Source organism: Oncorhynchus clarkii, chromosome 16 (genome assembly GCF_045791955.1).
Source record: "Oncorhynchus clarkii lewisi isolate Uvic-CL-2024 chromosome 16, UVic_Ocla_1.0, whole genome shotgun sequence".
NCBI lineage: Eukaryota > Metazoa > Chordata > Actinopteri > Salmoniformes > Salmonidae > Oncorhynchus > Oncorhynchus clarkii.
Genome location: NC_092162.1, coordinates 22,127,625 through 22,150,365, shown reverse-complemented (window position 1 = coordinate 22,150,365; position 22,741 = coordinate 22,127,625). Strand labels below are relative to the sequence as shown.

The 22,741-nt window shown below is 40.8% G+C and overlaps 2 protein-coding genes across 2 annotated transcripts; both read right to left on the bottom strand.

Moving 5' to 3' along the window:
- Positions 1-268: 268 nt before the first annotated feature.
- On the bottom strand, positions 269-6,835 carry LOC139367519 (dynein axonemal assembly factor 3-like). Its single transcript, XM_071105763.1, has 11 exons — positions 6,754-6,835; positions 6,089-6,195; positions 5,510-5,603; positions 5,150-5,304; positions 4,736-4,924; positions 4,211-4,333; positions 3,940-4,062; positions 1,960-2,122; positions 1,614-1,728; positions 1,288-1,362; positions 269-971 (listed from the first exon to the last, which is right to left on the bottom strand). The coding sequence occupies exons 1-11, from the start codon at positions 6,833-6,835 to the stop codon at positions 833-835; spliced, it is 1,365 nt and encodes a 454-aa protein (XP_070961864.1). The 3' UTR covers positions 269-832.
- A 1,316-nt stretch (positions 6,836-8,151) lies between these two features.
- Positions 8,152-21,940, bottom strand: LOC139368193 (synaptotagmin Vb). The gene is made up of 9 exons (XM_071106832.1): positions 21,825-21,940; positions 17,772-17,966; positions 16,526-16,704; positions 16,296-16,394; positions 10,529-10,696; positions 9,812-9,979; positions 9,533-9,650; positions 9,170-9,303; positions 8,152-9,063 (listed from the first exon to the last, which is right to left on the bottom strand). Exons 2-9 carry the CDS (start codon positions 17,959-17,961, stop codon positions 8,854-8,856), a joined length of 1,266 nt encoding a protein of 421 aa, XP_070962933.1. The 5' UTR covers positions 17,962-17,966; positions 21,825-21,940; the 3' UTR covers positions 8,152-8,853.
- Between the last annotated feature and the right edge of the window lie 801 nt (positions 21,941-22,741).

Here is a 22,741-nt window from a genome sequence, read left to right as displayed (position 1 = left end):
GTCCTTATTTTGAAAGAAAATCAAATTGATCAGAAATAGTGTGGACATTGTGAATTTTGTAAATGACTATTGTAGCTGGAAACGGCAGATTTTTTTATGGAATATCTACATAGGTGTACAGAGGCCCATTATCAGCCCCCATCAATCCTGTGTTCCAATGGCACATTGTGTTAGCTAATCCAAGTTGATCATTTTAAAAGGCTAATTGATCATTAGAAAACCCTCTGCTTTTTTCACACCCAAGCTCCCTCTATCTCTGCAGTAAAAAGGTCCATGGTAAGGGAAAGGTTGGAGGTCGCTGGAAGTGAGCACACAGTGGAAGCAGTGAAGAAAGAAGACCATATATTCTGTTTCAGGAACGCTTTACAAAAACAATGTCTCAACATTTTTCTCTTGAACCCATTGAGGTGACACGATTTACTGTGTGACATTAACTGAAACAGATTCTATGTATTACTGTACTCATTAAAACATGTCTATATTTAACAAAACAAGTTACCTTTACTTCTTTAACACTAGAGGGAATTGGGTAGGCTACAAATGGGTACAACTCACCTACAGGTCCTTAGAATCATTCGTGAAGCAGACATGCTCTCATTTAATAGGCAATTAACAGAATTAAGATCAAAACAGATGGATCAACAGGCCTAAAATGTGATGGAACTCTCACAAAATGCTACCTTTGCTTTCAATCGGCTATGAACAGAATTGTCTCGTCTGTACATATTTTCCGTATACAGCTCTGCCCCTCCTGCAGTACCGAAGACCGACCTAATCAAACGGGTTAAAGTGTCGGAGTAAAGCGTAGAGTGTCTGCTGGAATAGAACACATTCACTCCTCCTGTAGCGCGAACGTGGCATAAACATCCCTCTTCTCCTCCTGTGAGGGCTCAAACCCCGCCTCTTTGGCGACATCCCCGACTTTCTCAGCAAACCCCACCTCCTGCTCCTTGGTAAGATCCAAGAGGTACCTGAGACATATGGAGAGGACACAGTCACTGAACAGCCTCAAACACAGGAATAATTGATAGGAAAAATTGTGACCTGTCAATAGCAGCAAATCACCCGTTGACAATTTTTAAGTGTATATTCTTATGTTAATTGCAATTAAAATTATGATATGCAATTAAACAATTATTGTGTGGGTGAATGAATACAAACTGATTTGCAAACACAGTAAAATATAATGAGCATTGCACAATGAGTGAAATACAATAAGTACATCTGTCTTGTCTAGATGTCCAGCCTGTTACCATGGCAACAGTCACAAGTATGACAGAAACTCACTTGGCCAGCTCCACCACGAGGGCGGCTTTGGGTGCAGCAATCTGTCTCAGTGTCGGGCTCAAATGGTGCACCATACTTCACAGTGAAGAAGAGGAATGAGGAAGAGCGAGAGAGAGAGATACAGGCTATAAAACTCACTGGCAGCAGAACCGTGGAACCACAGTAACCCTCACTGCTCGAGTGAGGATCCCAAGAAGGGATTGAGTTTCACATAATACCCTGTTCCTCATTCCAGGTCATGGAGTTCACAACGGTAATAGGTTTTTATAAATACGCTTGTGTGATAATCGATGGTTTGAAATGAATAGGGAACGTTGCTGGAGTACCTGGCACCACAGTAGATGCTGTTGAAAAAGTGGGAGTATTTCTGTTTCTCTGGCAGTTTGGAGAGAGAGTCCAGGGGCAGGAAAGTCACTGACACCCCATTCAGGTGCATGAGTTCTGAAATGTTTTTATTGTATAAGATAAAATAAATATACATAATACAATTCATTGTATCTGATAAAATACATAGTGTAGTAGTGGGTGGTACAGTATTTAACTGTGTCAGGTATATGGTATAATACTTTGAAGTCAACACCAACTTTATAGGCTATATACTACAGCTTAGTGCAGCAGGACATAGTATACAACAGTGTTATTCAAGGCAATGTTCAGCATTGGGAGTTTTACCGTTGATTTGTGATTTGTGATGAGCCTCTGGTTGTGACACTGGCTCCAGTGCTACAAGTGCTTTCCCCTCCTCACTGCATGCCTGAGTAGGGGGAGTGCCCCCTCTACAGGACAAAGACTTGAACAGCGCCTGCACGTTCACATACGAGATATCCTGGGCTGTCTGTCAGCGATGGAGAGAAGGTTGCATGAGAGGGAGGGGGAAATAAATGGATACATTTTAAATCATATCTCTAGCTAGGTTTCCATTCATTTGTCGAAAGATTTTCAAGCAAATATTCTAATATTCTATAGATATGCACATCTTACCGGCAAAGGTGTGTTTCCATCAAACTGTCTTTTTGCGAATACAAAACGGTGTGTAATGTTGTAGTGCACATTTAACAAAAATTTGCCACACAACTTTTATTTTACCCAATAAAAAAAACATACGTTTTTTTGTGTCTCCATCCCATTTTTAACTCTTTCAATGGTTTTACCACAAAAAGTATTGCGATAAACAGCAAATTAGCCCACTCTGGTCTGGAGAGCACATGCAGTGCATGATGAGATTACGGCTAATAGAACAATCCCACTGGGCACACACTGTTTGAATCAACATTGTTTCCACGTCAGTTCAACGAAATTACGTTGAACCAATGCGGTATACACGTTGAATTGACATCTGTGCCCAGTGGGATAATTCTCAATTGGCAGCCAAGCACTGATAATCAGGTCACCAGTAAACAAATTAGGACACTCAACATTTAATGGAAATTAGCATCAAGCTTTCAACTTGCACTGTCACCACCCTGTGAAGGTCATTATAACGTATTTCATTTGTAGACTTCTTTGCATGCTTTTCCAAGTCCTAGTGGCAGGACCACACAACATAGCATCAAGTGACTGCAGTTTAAATCGGCATGACGTTTATCAACAATTGCGTCAAAAAGCGTTTCCACTGCCATTTGTCGCCAAATTTATTTCCCGAAATTGTCAACATCGAAGAAAGTTTGCTGACAATTTTCTGTTTCTATCAAGCCTGTCATGAGTTTTCTATCTGAAAGGTACTTTACGAATAAAAATGGTTAGATGAAAACTTGTTTTTTCATTTAAAAAAAACAAACATACAGCACCTGTCAAAAGTTTGGACACACCTACTCATTCAAGGCCTTTTCTTTTTTTTTTTAACCATTTTCTACATTGTAGAATAATAGTGAAGACATCACAACTATGAAATAACACAGTACTAACCTAAAAAGTGTTAAACAAATCAAAATATATTTTATATTTGAGATTCTTCAAAGTAGCCACCCTTTGCCTTGATGAGAGCTTTGCACACTCTTGGCATTCTCTCAACCAGCTTCATGAGGAATGCTTTTCCAACAGTCTTGAAGAAGTTCCCACATATGCTAAGCACTTATTGGCTGCTTTTCCCAACTCATCCCAAAACATCTCAATGACAGTCTCACGCAGTCTCATCTGAACAGTTGATGTTGAGATGTGTCTGTTAACTGATTGGCTCAAACACATTAAGAAGGAAAGAAATTCCACAAATTAACTTTTAACAAGGCACACCTGTTAATTGAAATGCATTCCAGGTAACTACCTCATGAAGCTGGTTGAGAGAATGCCAAGAGTGTGCAAAGCTGGCTACTAAATATATTTTGATTTGTTTAACACTTTTTTGGTTATTACATAATTCCATATGTGTTATTTCATAGTTTTGATGTCTTCACTATTATTCTTCAATGTAAACAATAGTAAAAAATAAAGAAAAAGCCTGGAATGAGTAGGTGTGTCTACACTTTTGACTGGTACTGTACATACATACAGGATAACAGGATAAAGACATAAAGCTTCATTATTTATGAGATATAATATTTGGATATACCTCAGGCATGATCTCCTCAATATCTTCCCATTAACAATAAACACAATATTATTACAAGTAAATATAAAGAATTGCAATGTTTAGACAATGTTATGGCAGGTTATTACCTTGACGTGTTGCCCATTCTGTTTCTGCATCAGTTTCTCGTCATCTGTCTCGATGCCAAAGGAGAGGTAAGGACTGGACACAATGTCTCCCCAGTATCCCCTCAGTGCCATTTTGTCACCCCTCTACACACAGGCACGCATGCACACACACACACACACACACACACACGGAAGGAAGAAGAGGGTAATGATACACCACCATTCTTTACCCCAACATTGGCATTGACAAAATCGTCAAAATGATAGTTTTACCAAAGAAACAATAACTTACATGACTGAATACTCTCGTAGAGAGTAAGCTCTCGTTGGACATTTGATAGATGCCCTCCCTCATCTCAAAGGCCACGCCCCGCTCCCTCCACAGTTTGTAGTGCTGTTTGTTGATGACGCCACACTGATGTGAGGAGAGAGCGGGAAAGGGTAAGAACTTGAGGACTTCAATAGTCTGATTCACCGACAATCAGTGTGGTGTCAGAAGCATCCCTTTGATTGTGCTGCACTATGCCACATACCTAGCCTTGTCCCAAAATGTGCCAACTTCACTATCTTTGTCAGGCCATGTATGTGTAACAGTATAACTTTAGACCGTCCCATCGCCCATACCCGGGCGCGAACCAGGAACCCTCTGCACACATCAACAACAGTCACCCACGAAGCATCGTTACCCATTGCTCCACAAAAGCAGAGCAAGGGGAACTACTACTTCAAGGTCTCACTATTTAGCGTGCACCACCGCTAACTAAGCTAGCGTTTCACATCCGTTACATATGGGACCTGCAGGCTAACACACGCATACCCCTTTCTGGTGTAGCTTCATGGTGAGGTCCCAGTCGAAGCAGCCCGCCCTGGAGTCATAGCGGGTGCCCAGGTGCTGCCGGACCCGGCCGTCCCAGGACTTCGATATTGATACATGAGCAGAACGTGCAGATGGGGGAGGGTGGATCCATTGTTTGAATATCCTGTCCAAATCGTCGCGCTCCTTGAACTGTTAAAGTTTAAAGGTAAAAGTGAAATGGGATTTATGGATGATGGATACTTGAAGCATTGGAAACAGTGGAAGAACACTGGTTTACAAGCTCAGCGGTCATTTATCAACATAAGAGTCCTCATATTCACTCTGTCCCAAAATGTATTGTGACGGTAGATTTTTCCAAGAATTTAAATATAAACTCTGACAGACAGGTAGGCAGAAAGACGGACAGTTTCTCACTCTGAGATGAGTGGTGTCCAGGCAGGGATTTGTGGGTGTTTCTAGTGTCTCAGTGACTGAGAGCGACAGTTTTGTCGCCACGTGTCTCAGTGTCTCCTCTGTCTGACTGCGGACCTCACTGTTACCAAACAACTCCAGGAAAACCTCAGTCTTTTCTGGGAATACAGACACAGTATAATAAGCACACAAAGTACGATAGGATTTAAAGCCTACTTTAACATACTACAAAGTCCGAATGTATTGCAACATGCATCAGAAAAGAATGTTGTTTTTGCATCCCATTATTGGATATAAGGCTACTTAGATTTTTCCATTGCAGTTTCTATGGATAGTCTATGGATTATCGCTATAAGGACTAACCGTGAAGTCCCATGCTCTCCTGGGGTGTCAGAGCCAGAAAGAGGAGCAGCAGTTGTCGAGCCACCACGTCCATGCTATTCTCTATCACCCATATCTGCCAGGAAACAGAGACAGGTGATAGTTTATTTGGCATTTTTTACCGGAGTACGAAAAAGATAACCATAGACTTAATATTGGTGAAGCAAATTCAGTCCAACCACTGAAGACATGAAAGACTGAAATCCTTTGGTTTGGGCACTCAAGAGGCACTTGCCATTATGTCACGTTCGTTATAAGGATCGGACCAAGGCGCAGCGTGGTATGCGTACATTCTTATTTATTTAAAGAATGAACACTGAACAAACTAACAAAATAACAAAACGAAACGTGAAGCTATATAAACGAGTGCTGACAGGCAACTACACATAGACATACAAATACCCTAGATGACCCACCCTAGTCATTATCATGCTCCAACCAACACAGAGAAAAAACAGCTTACTAAAACAGCTTACATTAACATAGGGCAGCAACATTATGATGTTATTGTGTTACTAACAGGGACAGTCAGACATTAAGGTTACACATGGTATAACTCACATGAAGGGTATCTGTGTCCCTCAGGCCAGCAATGGTCTTGAGTATGTGTCTTGGGTCGCCACTGCCCACCAGTAAAACATTTACCTCACCCTCCTGCCTCTCTGAGCCTGAGCAAGAGAGAGATGAGAGATGAGAGAGAGATGAGAGAGAGAGAAGAGAGAGAGAGAGAGAGAGAGAGAGAGAGAGAGAGACTTCACCATTAATATGACAAGGGGATTGATTTACATTGGGATTAAAATGCAGCAATCTGCAATATTGTGGCTTATTATTGTTGCAAACAGCTGGCAAGACACCATGGCATCCCTTCCCCAAGCTCACTCACAGTCACTACCAATTCAACATCTGTTCCACATTGGTTCAACGTAATTTCATTGAAATGACCCAGAAACAATGTTGATTCAACCAGTGTGTGCCCAATTGTTTTGGGTATGGGATTCATTTTGCACTGGTTAAAACAAAAATACAACATAACATCTCACTTTGCCAAATAAGAAGATAAGCTTTTGAAGATGTAGCACTAACGATAATACTTCATGTTATCTGATAATGCCGTTGACATAACATCTCCTGCAAGTACTTTTCTATATGTATTAGCTATATTGTGGTATTTCTATTTTTTTTTAAAGAACGTAGGTAAGAACAAGGTCAAGGCAAGTCATCCTCACCTCTGCGCAGGAGGTCAAGCGCAGGACTGAATCCCCACCAGGTCACACAACCCGCGCCCTCCATAGTGCGTCCAGTGCTCATTCTGAAGACGACATGTTGTAACGTTAAATGTTTTATTTCCACTGGGTAAATTGTAATGTATAATTTCCTTGTCGCGCATCAATATATAAACATGAATACGCTTCCTCTGGTAGCTTGCAGTAATTTAGTTGATCAAGTTTCAACGAAGCTTATTCCAAATAAATATTAGCATGCTGTTAACAAGACAATTATAGCAATTAGTTAGTTAGATAGCTTACTAGCTAACTTAGCTAGCTAACGTTACAGTAACTTTCTCAAGATGTCAGAATGACTTGACTGGCAATGTTGTTACCATGCATACAAACTCTTGAGCGAAGATACATCATTTTCATCATGATGAATGGTGGAAAGGAAACACAAGTCAAATACAGTTATTTTGAATTCGGTGCTTCTTAAATTAGCTAGTGTCGTGACATTTGGATAAACTCACCTCTCTTGTCAGGGCACTTTCAAGCCAAACCTTTTCTGTCTAGTTTATGTGTTGCTAAGCAACCCTTTTCAAATAAGGAAGAGTAGCGCCCTCTATGTCCCTCTTGTGTAACTGCAGCATTTTCCATAGTGGAGAGCAGATGCATGAGACGAAACCTAAGACTTTTTGGAAATTATTATTTATTTTGTGTAGTTGAAGTCACTGAACAAAATCATTTCTAGGCAAAATAGGGAGCATTATTTAGCACATTGACATAGCACCTCACACTGCATTTTACTTGTTTACTAACATAAATATACTGCATCAATTTTACTGATTTTACTGAGTTACAGTTCATATAAGGAAATGACTAAATTCAAATAAATTTATTAGGCCCTAATCTATGGATTTCACATGACTGGGCAGAGGCTCATCTACTTGGGAGCTAGGCCCAGCCAATCAGAATGAGGCTTTCCACACAAAAGGACTTAATTACAGACATAAATACTCCTCAGTTTCATCAGCTGTCCGGGTGGCTGGTCTCAGACTATCATGCAGGTGAAGAAACCGGATGTGGAGGTGCTGGGCTGGCGTGGTTACACGTGGTCTGTTACAGTTGGACGTACTGCCAAATTCTCTAAAACTATGTTGGAGGCGGTTTATGGTAGAGAAATTAACATTAAATAATCTGATAACAGCTCTGGTGGACATGTGTAACAAAACTGCACATTTTAGAGTGGTCGTTTATTGTCCACAGCACAAGGTGCACCTGTGTAATGATCATACTGTTTAATCAGTTTATTGATATGCCACACCTGTCAGGTTTGGATTATCTTGGCAAAGGAGAAGTGCTCACTAACAGGGATGTAAACAAATTTGCGCAAAATATTTGAGAGAAATGCATATGGAACATTTCTGGGATCTTTTATTTCAGCATATGAAACATGGGACCAACATTTTCCATGTTGCGTTTATATTTGGGTTCAGTATAGTTGAAGTATCTTACGACCAACAAGCAAAACATAATGCAATCTTAATTCTAACTATAACCACTGCCACTAATTATGTTTTTAATGTAGGCCTACATGACAGTTCACAAAATCAGAAGTAGTATGTTTGTGCTGAATGCAAGCTTGTCAATGAGTCAAAAAACAATTAATTCCTTCATCTGATTGTCTATAGCCTACAAGGCCATATAACAAGGGTGCATATTTTATATATTTGTTTATAATTGTTTTTTTTTTTACATCTAGGCCTACATTTAGAAACCAACAGAGGGGTGTTTTATAAAACAAAATAACATAGTATGGGCTATAATCAGTCCTGAACATTCAGACAAATCAATTGCAGGTAATTTTAAAAACATCCAATGGCGTCAGAGACACAAACACATGAACGCTCATGCTGCAATGCGTGCACATGCACACACGTACAAACATACGCGTACAAACACACACCCACTTAACAAAAAAAAGTACGCCAAAAAGAGATGACAGAAAAACAGACAGAGGCAAACATACAAAGAGGTCTTAATAACACTGAAAGACATATCAAAATGTGTTGCTTTCCTCGTGGATAACATTAATGATCCAAGGATGTTGAGGGATCATTAACGAGGTGGGACCTTCAGAGCTGCATCCACCTCCTCCTCTGGGCAGAGGACATGCCATTGGGCAACTGGACGTCTGGGATTGGCCAACATTTCGGACCAATGTTTGAGACCAACTCCTGTGGCACCGTAACCCATGAAGGTCTTCCCGATTGCATCGTTGCTCCCAAGCTTGTCGTAGTCATACACTGTTATGACGACCTGCACTTTCTGAATAAGAAACACAGAAGATACATTGAAACACTTACTATACTTCCAGACTACTGACCGGGTACTCTGCAACTACATATGGATTGATAAGGCAAAGATGCAATACCTGAATCTGCTCGAAGGGAATCTCAAAGCTGAAGCTCTCATTGAAGTAAGGGTTGAGTGTGTTCTTCTTGACAGTTGTCTTCTTCTTCTTGATTCGTTTCCCATTGTGCTGCAGAACAATCTTCACAAATGGATCTGAGGGAAGGGTGGATGAGAAGGGAGCAAGCCAATTTGTCAATGTTTTTTGGTAGACTTTGATCAGACAAAGCTGCAGTAGACTCACGAGGGCCGATTTTTTTACACATATGTCATTGGATGAATCTGCAATCGTGTGAACTGAAAACGTTGCTGATACATTTGCGAGGCCGCACAACCTTAGAGGGAATGAGAGAAGACCACTATTTGTTGAGAGATTTAAAATCACCTGATAAGCCACCAACATCCATCTTCTTTAGGTTCTTGGCCTCCATGATGTTGATAGTGAGTTTGCCAGCAGTAGGTACGTAACGCAAGGAGATGCAGACATCACCCAGTTTCTCTGCCTTACAGGTGCACACCGGAACAACATGGTGTTAAACCACCAGCCAGAATCGGATCAAATAAGGAGGAATCTATTACATTAGGTTGTGACCTATCCATCATGCAAATGTGAGGGTGACTGGATGGATGACCAAAGGGTTAGTAATACCACATTACATCATACCTCTTCTTTTTCACTGTTCTCCAGGTCCCTCCAACATTGCATTGGTTGTCCCAGATCCACACTGTTCATGGGGATCTTTATCTCCCCAATCACATCATGCTTGGAGAAACGGTCAAAGTCGAAGACCTGCAACACCAGGATCTTCCCTCCCAACTCCGTGTACGGGATCTTGGAGGAAAGGCAGGGGCATTAGTCACAAGTGCATGTCTGGCCAACTGATGCTCCTCGATAGAGAGAGATTTATGTAATGCATTGCTGGCTCTTATTAAAAAACAGCATTGGTTAGTGCAGTTCTTAATAGGTATATCAATGTTCGGCGGTTTTCCGGAATTGATCAAAAACAGTTCAATGTAAAATAATAATTATACAATAAAAACTTAACATGCCAACATATAAATACATATAACTATCAATTCCAGACAAACAAATGAAAACATGCATTGACAGGAGACAAGTAAAAATGCATTCTTAATTCTGCATTTTTAAAGTTGTTCGGGGATACCTTGACGGACGGCAATCAGAGTACGAGAGACAAACTACGAAGGGGAGCACGGACATGGGCTCGACTTCTGCCCACGTGAACTCAGAGACCAACAAGTGATACATCATCAACAACCTGGAACACCAACACAAGCTGCTACAGAGACAGAAAACAAACAAACAGACCCAGACATGAGACAAACAAACAAAACCACAAGGCCAAGACACCACGTAAACCTTGAAGATGAAGGTCTCGTTGAAAACCGGGCACAGGTTCTTGCGCTGGACCTTAGTTTCATGCTTCTTCTTTTTGTCTGGGAGCAGGTAGACTTTTACATAGGGGTCTGAGGTACCCCCCATATCCATGGCAGCTAGATCCTGAGCCTGGAGGATACCCACTATAAGCTTTGGAGAGAGAAGACCAAGAGGATGAGTCAGGATGATCAGGTGAAGATTAAATCGCCCAGAGGTTCAAGACATTTCTCCCAGAAAGTCTCAATTTTAGACATGGTTGATATTAAAACCTTATTGAACATATATAAAGTAACAGTCAAAAGTTTGGACACACCTACTCATTCCAGGGTTTTTCTTTATTTTTACTATTTTCTACATTGTAGAATAATAGTGAAGACATCAAAACTTTGAAATAACCTATGGAATCATGTAGTAACCAAAAAAAGTGTTAAACAAATCTAAATATATTTTATATTTGAGATTCTTCACATGTGGAGATCATCCGTTCACCAACTCTGCGTCTCACAAAGACACGACGGTTGGAACTAAAAATATCAAATTTAGACTCATCAGACCAAAGGACAGATTTCCACTGGTCTAATGTCCATTGCTCGTGTTTCTTGGCCCAAGCAAATATCTTATTCTTATTGATATCCTTTAGTAGTGGTTTCTTTGCAGCAATTCGACCATGAAGGCCTGATTCACGCAGTCCCCTCTGAACAGTTGATGGTGAGATGTGTCTGTTACTTGAACTCGGTGAAACATTTATTTGGGGTGCAATTTCTGAGGCCGGTAACTCTAATGAACTTATCCTCTGCAGAAGAGGTAACTCTGTGCCACGACTTCCCCTGAAGTCGGTCCCTCTCCTAATTCGGGCGGCGTTTGGCGGTCGACGTCATTTTCCATTGGTTTTGTCTCGTCTTCCCTCACACCTTGTTTCAATTCCATCAATTACATGTTGTGTATTTAACCCTCTGTTCCCCCCATGTCCTTGTCCGGAATTGTTTATTGTAGTGCTTGTGTACGCTATGCTGGTGGATACCGGGTTTTGTTTTACCCACTCATTTATTGTTCTGTTTACGGTGGTTTTAATGTTTATTAAACGACACCGTTGTAAATCAGTTTTCGCTCTCCTGCGCCTGACTTCTCTGCCGCCAGTACGCACACCGTTACACTCTGGGTCTTCCTTTCCTCATGGGTCCTCATGAGAGCCAGTTTCATCATAGTGCTTGATAGTTTTCGCGACTGCACTTAATGTCTTAAAGTAATGATGGACTGTCATTTCTCTTTGCTTATTTGACATGTTCTTGCCACAATATGGATTTGGTCTTTTACCAAATAGGTCTAGCTTCTGTATACCACCTACACCTTGTCACAACACAATTGATTGGCTCAAACACATTAAGAAGGAATGAAATTCCACATATTCACTTTAAACAAGGTACACCTGTTAATTGAAATGCATTCCATATGACTACCTCATGAAGCTGTCTTCAAGGCAAAGAATCTCAAATGTAAAATATATTTTTATTTGTTTAACACTTTTTTGGTTACTACATGATTCCATATGTGTGAGAGACGCAGAGTTGGTGAACGAATGATCTCCACATGTGTGGTTCCCACCGTGAAGCATGGAGGAGGAGGAGGAGGAGGAGGTGTGATGGTGCTTTGCTGGTGACACTGTCTGTGATTTATATAGAATTCAAGGCACACTTAACCAGCATGGCTACCACAGCATTCTGCAGCGATACGCCATCCCATCTGGTTTGCGCTTAGTGGGACTAGTATTTCTTTTTCAATAGGAAAATGACCCAAAACACACCTCCAGACTGTGTAAGGGCTATTTGACCAAGTAGGAGGGTGATGGAGTGCGGCATCAGATGACCAGGCCTCCACAATCACCTGACCTCAACCCAATTGAGATGGTTTGGGAGGAGTTGGACCGCAGAGTGAAGGAAAAGCAGCCAACAAGTGCTCAGCATATGTGGGAACTCCTTCAAGACTGTTGGAAAAGCAATCCTCATGAAGCTGGTCGAGAGAATGCTAAGAGTGTGAACAAAGTGTGGCTATTTTGAAGAATCTCAAATATAAAATATATTTTGATTTGTTTAACACTTTTTAGGTTATTACATGATTCCGTATGTTATTTCATAGTTTTAATGTCTTCACTATTATTCTACAATGGAAAAATAAACAAAAACCCTGGAATCAGTAGGTGTGACCAAACTTTTGAGTGGTACTGTATATATAATCAGGGTTGGGTGGGTTACTTTCTAAATGTAATCCTTTACAGTTACTAGTTACATGTCAAAAATTGTAATCAGTAACGTAACTTTTGGATTACCCAAAGTCAGTGACGTAATCTGAGTACCTTCCGTTCCTTTTAGATTACTTTCCCCTTAAGAGGCATTAGAAGAAGACAAAAATGTATGTTACCAATTGATCTATTGCAGGATAAATCAATGTTAAAGTTTACATAGCTGGCCATAAATGGATGTTCAATTCTTATTTATGGGTTGGTTATGTCGGCTTCTTCTAACCCATCGCTTTCTACTACATGTAATAATACGATTAAATGATATCTTTACATTAAAAACCAAAGTCTATCAGAATTCCAGTCATTCCAATATACATTATACCCCTTGATCTTCAAGAATTGGACTTATGAAAGTATAGGTTAGCCAAATTATGTTACCGGAGCATGACCCTAAAACTAAGGACTTATTAGCCAGCCCTACTCTGTTGTTTATGATTTTGCTGTCATGGAGGACAGATTGGGCTCATTGAGTCAAGTTGAAAATGAAATGCTGTGCTCATGGAATGGCATGCTATTTACATGTGAAGAATGAATGTCACATGCTACATTTTCTATAGGTCTATTGTTTATCTTTTTGTTGATGACATTTTGATATCTTGATAATATGCAGCTGTTTAAAGGGCAAATCCACAGATGAAACAATACTGTCGCCCCGCCTCTGTTTTGGTAAAAAGCTGAGGGATGGGCCTGGAGAAATGTAACCACTCTCAGATTAATAGACAGGGCTCTGGATGCAAGGACTGACCATCCATGATATGAAAAGGATTGTTTTAACCATGTTATGAGGCTACACAGTGTTTGTTTACAAACATTGGAATAAAACAAGTTCATATTTTGGGTTCTCATGGAGTGTGACAGCTAAACTAAGCTCATGAGGCATTTATAAGTTATATTCTTCAAGAATCAATGGATATATATATATATACATATATATTTAATTTATAAGTCCAAAAATGGCTGTAGCAAATACAGATTGCCCATTTAAGTCTATCAGAAGTGTGCAAGTTTGAGCATGTGTCCATTAGGCCTATGGATGATTATTTTTTATCAGTATAAATTACATTGAGCAATAAAAGCATCACTTTTATTCCATAGGCTTGATTCGCACTATGCAGCTGTTGCAAGGTCACATTTTTCACTGGCTGTCCACTGGTTTCAAAAACAATGATTGATAGGCAGCTTAAACTTCTTGAATTCAATCATTATTGGGTTCAAATACACATTTACATTTGTGAACAGCAAGGCGAAAACAAAATTTAATTTGCGCCTTTTTTCAATGCTGATTTGAATGTCATTGAGAAAACGGAGAAGTGTCAAAGATTTCTTTTCCGCAAACATCCTTTCTGAATTTAAAAGTACTCCTCTAAGTAATCATCTAGTGTTTCAAAAGTATCTGTAATCGGATTACAATTTTTTGTCTGGTAATGTAACGGAGTAGTTACCGTGTTTTGTAATCCCTTAAATTGTAATCCCGACCCCCTCCTCCATTTGTTATGTACACTGCTGCTACTCGCTGTTTATTATCTATGCATAGTCACTTCACCCCTACCTACATGTACAAATGATCCCAACTAACCTGTACCCCCGCACACTGACTCGGTACCGGTACCCCCTGTATATAGCCTCGTTATTGTTATTTTACTGTATTATTTTTTACTTTAGTTTATTTGGTAAATATTTTCTTAACAGTTCTTGAATTACAATGTTGGTTAAGGGCTTGTAAGTAAACATTTCACAGTAAGGTCTATACTTGTATTTGACGCATGTGACAAATAAAGTTTGATTTGATGTAAAAGATTACATGTAATCCGTTACTCCCCAACCCTGTATATAATATACACACACTACATGGCCAAAAGTATGAGGTCACCTGCTCATTGAACATCTCATTCCAAAATTATGGGCATTAATATGGAGTCCTTTGCTGCAATAACAGCCTCCACTCTTCTGGGAAGGCTTTCCACTAGATGTTGGATCATTGCTGCAGGGACTTGCTTCCATTCAGCCACGAGAGCATTAGTGAGGTCGGGCACTGATGTTGGGCGATTAGGCCTGGCTCGCAGTCGCCGTTCCAATTCATCCAAAAGGTGTTTGATGGGGTTGAGGTCAGGGCTCTGCAGGCCAGTCAAGTTCTTCCACACCGATCTTGACAAACCATTTCTGTATGGTCCTCGCTTTGTGCACGGGGGCATTGTCATGCTGAAACAGGAAAAGGCCTTCCCCAAACTGTTGCCACAAAGTTTTAAGCACAGAATTGTCTAGAATGTCATTGTATGCTGTAGCGTTAAGATTTCCCTTCACTAGAACTAAGGGGCCTAGCCTGAACCGTGAAAAACATCCCCAAACCATTATTCCTCCTCCACCAAGCTTTACAGTTGGCACTTGCATTCGGACAGGTAGCATTCTCCTGGCATCTGCCAAACCCAGATTCGTCCGTCAGACTGCCAGCTGATGAAGCGTGATTGATCACTCCAGAGAACACGTTTCCACTGCTCCAGAGTCCAATAGCGGTGAGCTTTACACCACTCCAGCCAACGTTTGGCATTGTGCATGGTGATCTTTTGCAGCTGATCGGCCATGGAAACCCATTTCATGAAGCCCCTGACAACAGTTATTGTGCTGACGTTGCTTCCAGAGGCCGTTTGGAACTCGGTAGTGAGTGTTGCAACTGAGAACAGACAATTTTTACGAGCTCGCGCATCAGCACTTGTCGGGTCCCATTCTGTGAGCTTGTGTGGCCTACCACTTCGTGGCTGTGCCGTTGTTGCTCCTAGACATTTCCACTTCACAATAACAGCACTTACAGTTGATCGGGGCAGCTCTAGCAGGGCAGAAATTTGACGAACTGACTTGTTGGAAAGGTGGCATCATATGACAGTACCACGTTGAAAGTCACTGAGTTCTTCAGTAAGGCCATTCTACAGCCAATGTTTGTCTATGGAGATTGCATGGATGTGTGCTCGATTTTATACACGTGTCAGCAAGTGTATAGGCTGAAATAGTCGATTCCACTAATTTGAAGGGATGTCCACCTACTTAACTAATGTCACACACCAGTTAGGTTAGTATTTTGCTGTTTTACATCTTTGCTAAGTGTATGTACTGATTATAAGTTGCTCTGGAGAATAGCATCTGCTTCAGTAAATAACAGAATTGGAACAAAAGTGCTGTGCTGTCATATATAAGGCACTGCGTTTTGCTCAGTCATGAGACATAGCAAGACTATCCCGAAATGGGAATTGCACAAAAAATGTAAGTAATTGTCTGAGGATGGTGCTGGACCATCTGAGGTAAAAAGAGGGGACTGTTTGATGGAAAAAGCTTTAAATAAAGGTTCAAATCCAGGCCCTGTGACATGATTGCGCAAAACGCAGGGCGCTAGTCATACAGTATTAGTACAGGGGCCTCTTTTGACAAAGTATCGTACCATACAACAAGAGGACTTGGCACTACCTGGGCATCTGTGAAGTTGTAGTCCAAGGAGAACTCCAGTTTTCCCAGCTTCTCCTGCTCCTTCTCCTCTCCTTCCCCTTCTTTCTTATCCCCTTCTTCCTAAACAATAGAACGCAGACACATCTTTTCTGTTTTTGTTTGATACTGCATGGCACTGTCTATGTTCCTCACGCCCATGGGAAATGTGTGTGTTTCATCTCTTCCCCATCTTTCCCCTGTATCCATCTCACCTTATCGCCACCCTCTCCTCCCCCTTCGTTGTCTGCCTTCCTCCGGCGGCCAGCCTTCCTCTCCCTCACTTTCTTAGTTTTTTTCTTTTTCCCAAAGCATTTTTTGAAGAGGCAGAAGGTGCAGCATCCTACCAACACCAGCACCACCACGACGATGGCCCCAACTGCCCACATAGGGACTACAGAAGAAAGAGGCAACACAATTTTACACCTAATGACGTACTGTCTATCTTAACATATGACGAACTATACCAAGATACTTGAAACAGGGAGGGAAGCATAAAATATACCGGGACAAGTTGGAAGTCTATTCTTTCACCCCTCTAACGCGCTCGATGTTGACTAGTGGATCCCGTCTGAATAAAGGACGAGGTTTGTTACTGACAGCGAAAAACACATCTTAAAGGAAAACATAATTGCTATAGACGTTGATGGGGTTGTAATGTCACAATGTACACAGGAGAAGGGAGGCTGTACCAATATACAGTTGTGGTCAAATATTTGTGGCACCATTGCACGATTCACTATTTCTTCTCAAATAAGTTTAAATTTAAAAATAAAATTAAATAAACGTTGGTGTATTTGTTTGATTTACATCTGCACAGGAACAACATCAAAACTGACATATTGACTTTTCTCTACGAGGTAAAAAAAATAATAAAAATGTCCTGGGCTAAATTATGAAAAATTCAAATTCATTTGATTGGAGGCAAGTCATTCTTGCTTACGGTGTAATTAATGTCACCTGTGGTAAGTTGTAGGTGCCTACAGGGTAACAATAGTCATTCAAGCAGTTTTGAAAGACTAAACCATTGCACTCCATGATAAAGTGCAGAGGTGCCAATATATTTGTCCGCAACTGTAGGTATATTCAAAGTAAATGCACATGGAGAATGAAAATGTTATTACTTATTTGAATCATTCCTGTGAGAAAAGAGGAATGATATTATAAAAGGAAGATGATGAAGAGACATTGTGGATTCCGTGTTCCATTCCATAGTTATAACATCTGTCATGGCTTATATGTACGGTCCTATAGCTCTTATTCTATTTTTGTCACCAACTCTCACTCAGTCCCTCCACCCCAAACAATCCACGAGAGATTTAAATTGCCACATCAGGATCAGGACCCAAGCAGATTTCAACCTTCCACGATAGCTACAGAGATGACATAAAAGTTAGGAAAACAGCATCTGTGTAGTTCTCAGTCTTGTCCAATTCCATCTGCATGCCAGGAACTACTTACGTGGCAGATGGCCAATCTCATTCATGAACTTGTTCTTCATGTGGTCATAGTTGTGGTGGCCGGGGTGGTGTGCTGGAGGGACGTGGGCAGCTGGCTCCTCTACTTGCTCTGGCTCTTTTTCATGTTCAGGTTCTGGTTCTGCCGGTTCCGCAGCCCGACGGGTCCGGAACTGCACACTGGCCATCCTCATTCCAGCTGATAAATAGCAGGTACAGGGCAAGGATGCATAGGGTTAATTGGCCCCAAACAAATTCTTGTTGACAAGGCCATGTTGACACAGATAATGATGATTGATAGAATAAGATCATTCGTTGTCTCATGTGTTTATATGATCGTATGGATAGTTCTGAACATTCAGGTTTCTAGTTGCAGTGTGTGAATTCCAGTAGGCTAAACGTGTATGTATTATCCAAAAGTGTGTGAGCGTCACCTCCTTCAGAGAGCACCGGACAATAAACCAGAAGCTCAACCAGGCTGACCTTAATCCCTCTTCCTCTCATCCCACCCCTCCCCATAACCCACCATGTCGCCCCCCCTCTCACTCCCCTTCACTCCCTCTCTCGCCATATCTATCTATCCCTCTATCTATCTATCCCTCTATCGCTCTCTCTCTCTGCTGACACATAACTGGATTACTACAGTATTAATCCAAAATCCCAGACCCCCGATGCTTAACTAAGAGGTGGTTTACCCCCCTCCCATTCCCCACCCTCCCAAGCCACAGTCCCAGCATCTCCTACCCTCTCTCTCATAACTGGCACTGGTTTCAGGAGTATTGGGTCTATATCTAGTAATTTCAGAGGATAATGTCCAATGGAATGTACTGTGAAGGGAAAGCTCAATCACCAGCTTAACATAAAATTTCCTTGGCTTGTCCATCCTCCTTCCTTACAATTCGGCCTATTTCTAGACCATCTTTAAAATGCAATAGATGCATCTAACGCTTCCCCATGAATACATATGATAATGGAAATTTGAGGAAGATAAAAAAAAGATTAAGATTATACAGCTGTATAGCTAATGGTGATTGCTTCATGGAAGCATAGTATGAAGAGTAGGAAAATAGGTGATGAACTGAATGCGCGTGTAAGACATATTTTCAGGTTCAATTACATGTTTTCATATCTCTGCTCAGCACCTCACCCCTTTTTTAGATGTGACATATTCACTACATGATCAAAAGTATGTGGACACCTGCTCATCAAACATCTCATTCCAAAGTCATGGGTATTAATATGGAGTTGGTCCCACGCCTTCCTCCACCAAACGTTACAGTTGGCACTATGCATTAAGGAAGATAGCATTCTCCTGGCATCTGCCAAACCCAGATTCGTCCGTCGGACTGCACTCATTTCCACTGCTCCAAGGTCCAATGGCGGCGAGCTGTACACCTCTCTAGCCGACGCTTGGCATTGCGCATTGTGATCTAAGGCTTGTGTGCGGTTGCTTGGCCATGGAAACCCATTTCGTGAAGCTCCCGACGAACACTTCTGCTGACATTGCTTCCAGAAGCAGTTTGGAACTCAGTAGTGAGTGTTAGAAAATAAAATACAATTTTATTTGTCACATGCGCCGAATACAACAGGTCTTACAGTGAAATGCTTACTTACAAGCCCTTAGCCAACAATGCAGTTTAAGAAAAATAAGTGTTAAGCAAAACATTTAAAATAAAAGTAACAAATAATTAGAGAGCAGCAGTAAAATAACAATAGCGAGGCAATATACAGGGGGTACCGGTACAGTGTCAAATGTGCACCGGTTAGTCAAGGTAATTGAGGTAATATGCAGATGCAGGTTGAGTTAAAGTGACTATTCATAGATAATAAACAGAGAGTAGCGGGAAAAAAGTCTGAGTAGCCATTTGATTAGCTGTCCAGGAGTCTTATGGCTGAGCAGTTGCCATACCAGTGATGCAACCATGTTCTCGATGGTGCAGATGTAGAACTTTTTGAGGAACTGAGGAGCCATGCCAAATCTATTCAGTCTCCTGAGGGGGAATAGGCTATGTCATGCCCTCTTCACGACTGTCTTGGTGTGTTTGGACCATGATAGTTTGTTGGTGACACCTAGCAACTTGAAGCTCTCAACCTGCTCCACTACAGCCCGTCGATGAGAATGGGGGCGTGCTAGTCCACAATCATCTCCTTTGTCTTGATCACGTTGAGAGAGAGGTTGTTGTCCTGGCACCACACGGCCATGTCTCTAACCTCCACCCTATAGGCTATAGGTCTCATCGTTGTCGGTGATCAGTGTCATCGGCAAACTTAATAATGGTGTTGGAGTCGTGCCTGACCGTGCAGTCATGAGTGAACAGGGAGTACAGGAGGCGACTGAGCACGCATCCCTGAGGGGCCCCCCATGTTGAGGATCAGCGTGGCGGATGTGTTGTTACCTGAAAAACTCCCCGGTCCTTAACGATTACAAACATACCCATAACATGATGCAGCCACCACTATGATTGAAAATATGGAGTGTTCAGTAATGTGCTGTAATGGATTTGCCACAAACATAACACGTTGTATTCAGGACAAAAATGTAATTGCTTTGCCACATTTTTTTGCAGTATTACTTCAGCATTTTGTTGCAAACAGGATGCATGTTTTGGAATATTGTATACTGTACAGGCCTTCTTTTCACTCTTTCAATTAGGTTAGTATTGTGGAGTAACTTTAATGTTGTTGATCCATCCTTAGTCTTTCATATCACAGCCATTAAACTCTGTAACTGTTTTAAGGTCGCCAATGGATTCAAGTTGAAATCCCTGAGCGGTTGCCTTCCTTTCCTGCAACTGAGTTAGGAAGGAGGCCTGTATCTTTGCAGTGACTTGGCGTATTGATACACCATCCAAAGTGTAATGAATAACTTCACCATGCTTAAAACAATATTCAATGTCTGCTTTTTTTTACCCACCTACTAATAGTTGCCTTTCTTTGAGAGGCATTTGAAACCTCCCTGGTCTTTGTGGTTGAATCTGTGTTTAAAATTCACTGATGGACCTTACAGATAATTGTATGCATGGGGTACAGACATTAGGTAGTCATTCAAAAAATCATATTAGACACTACTATTTCACTCAGAGTGAGTCCATGCAACTTAATATATGAATTGTGAATCAACTATTTACTTCAGAAAGTATTTAGGCTTACTCTAACAAAGGGGTTGAATACTTATTGACTCAAGACCTTTCAGATTTTCATTTGTAATTGATTTGTGAACATTTCTTAAAACCTAATTCCATTTACAAATTATGGGGTATTGTGTGTCGGCCAGTGACAAAATATCTCAATTTAATTATTTTTCAATTCAGGCTGTAACACAACAAAATGTGGAAAAAAGTCAAGGGGGTGTGAGTACTTTCTGAAGGCAATGTACCTCTTTATTTAGGTTGATGGCATGACGTTGAAACAATGACATTGATTCAAACAAAACATTTTACTATCTACATTGAAACAAGGTAAAAAATAAAATATCTAATCAAATATGGAATTAATCTTCTTTTCAACCACCCCAATATATTATACACTGAGTGTGCGAAACATTAGGAACACCTGCTCTGTCCATGACAGACTGACCAGATGAAGCCAGGTGAAAGCTATGATCCCTTATTGATGTCACTTGTTAAAATCACTTCAATCACTGTAGCTGAAGGGGCGGAGACAGGTTAAAGAAGGATTTTTAAGCCTTAAAATAAATATATATGTTTCTGCGTGGAATTTCCTACATAATTTTAAACGCATACATAGTTATGATTTTTATGTTGAAATTAGATTGATGAAACAACCTGTTAGTCATGTTAAGTCATTGTATTTAAGTTAAAGTTTTACCCAAGTGTCAATGTTTACAGCGCTGGTTGAAAAGAGATGAGAACAGTACTGATGACTTTTTACAAATCCATGTTGGTTCCACGTCACAAATGGCTATGAAACAACATTGATTCAATAAGTGTGTTCCCAGTGGGAAAAGCAATTCTCATCTATGCAACTGTTAACAATTCTTAGTGAGCTTCAAGAGATTTCAGATGATGATTATGAAATGAAATCGCATTGGGCTTACCTGCTAATATTTTCCCCTCTGTCTTTTATATCATCAATTTGGAATAAACCACTTTTGTGTCAAAATGGCCCTTGGGAACCCTCACACACCCATCGTTCCTTCCTTCGTGAATATTCCAGTGACTATTATGCCTGTCAGCTTGCCCACTGTCCCCATCCCCCCTCCCTTCTAAGCTAAAGCGCTGTCAAATCACTAAAGCAGTCCTTGACGTTAATCTCGCTCTCCCCCACCCTCCCTATAGGGGTATGTCAACAACACATCTGTTGCTCTCTCTTGGTTTAAATTGAAATTCCATAAGAGCAACAGTCGTAGTCTTTTATTTAACTTCCCTCACTTTGTAGGGAGATCAAACTCATTGATCAGTCTGTGGTTCTCGCTGTGAGAGTGGAAAGGTGCCTGTTCGATCATTAGATTGAAGTGGTGGTTTTGTTTATCCATCAAAGCTGAGATTGAAGTGCATCCCTCATCTCCCTCCACTAATCCTCAGGACATAGCTATCCTCTCAGTCAATCATCTATCTGGGGAGTACTTTCATTGAGAGTGGATAGTTCATCCTGTTCATCCATTTTAGAGTACAGAAAACACTCATTCAAAGGAATCTGACAATAAGTGAAAATCGTAGAATAAGAAACCACACAAATGTTTATTTTCGCCCCCTCTGAATCTGGCATGTTGGAGCACCAATGGAAAAAAAATGAAACGAGGAACATTCTAATTTAGGAGTTTGACTCAAAATGATTAGTTCGATTTTTACGATTCATTCTATTAATATGATCATTAAAACAAATATTGTAAATATTTCATCTGCTTCACTGTGGGCACTGGGAGAGAGACTCATTCACCACCTAAGTCCCTCTCAGCTATTAATCTTAATAAACCCATGTCTTTGGTCATTATTTAAGCACATTCGTTTTTGG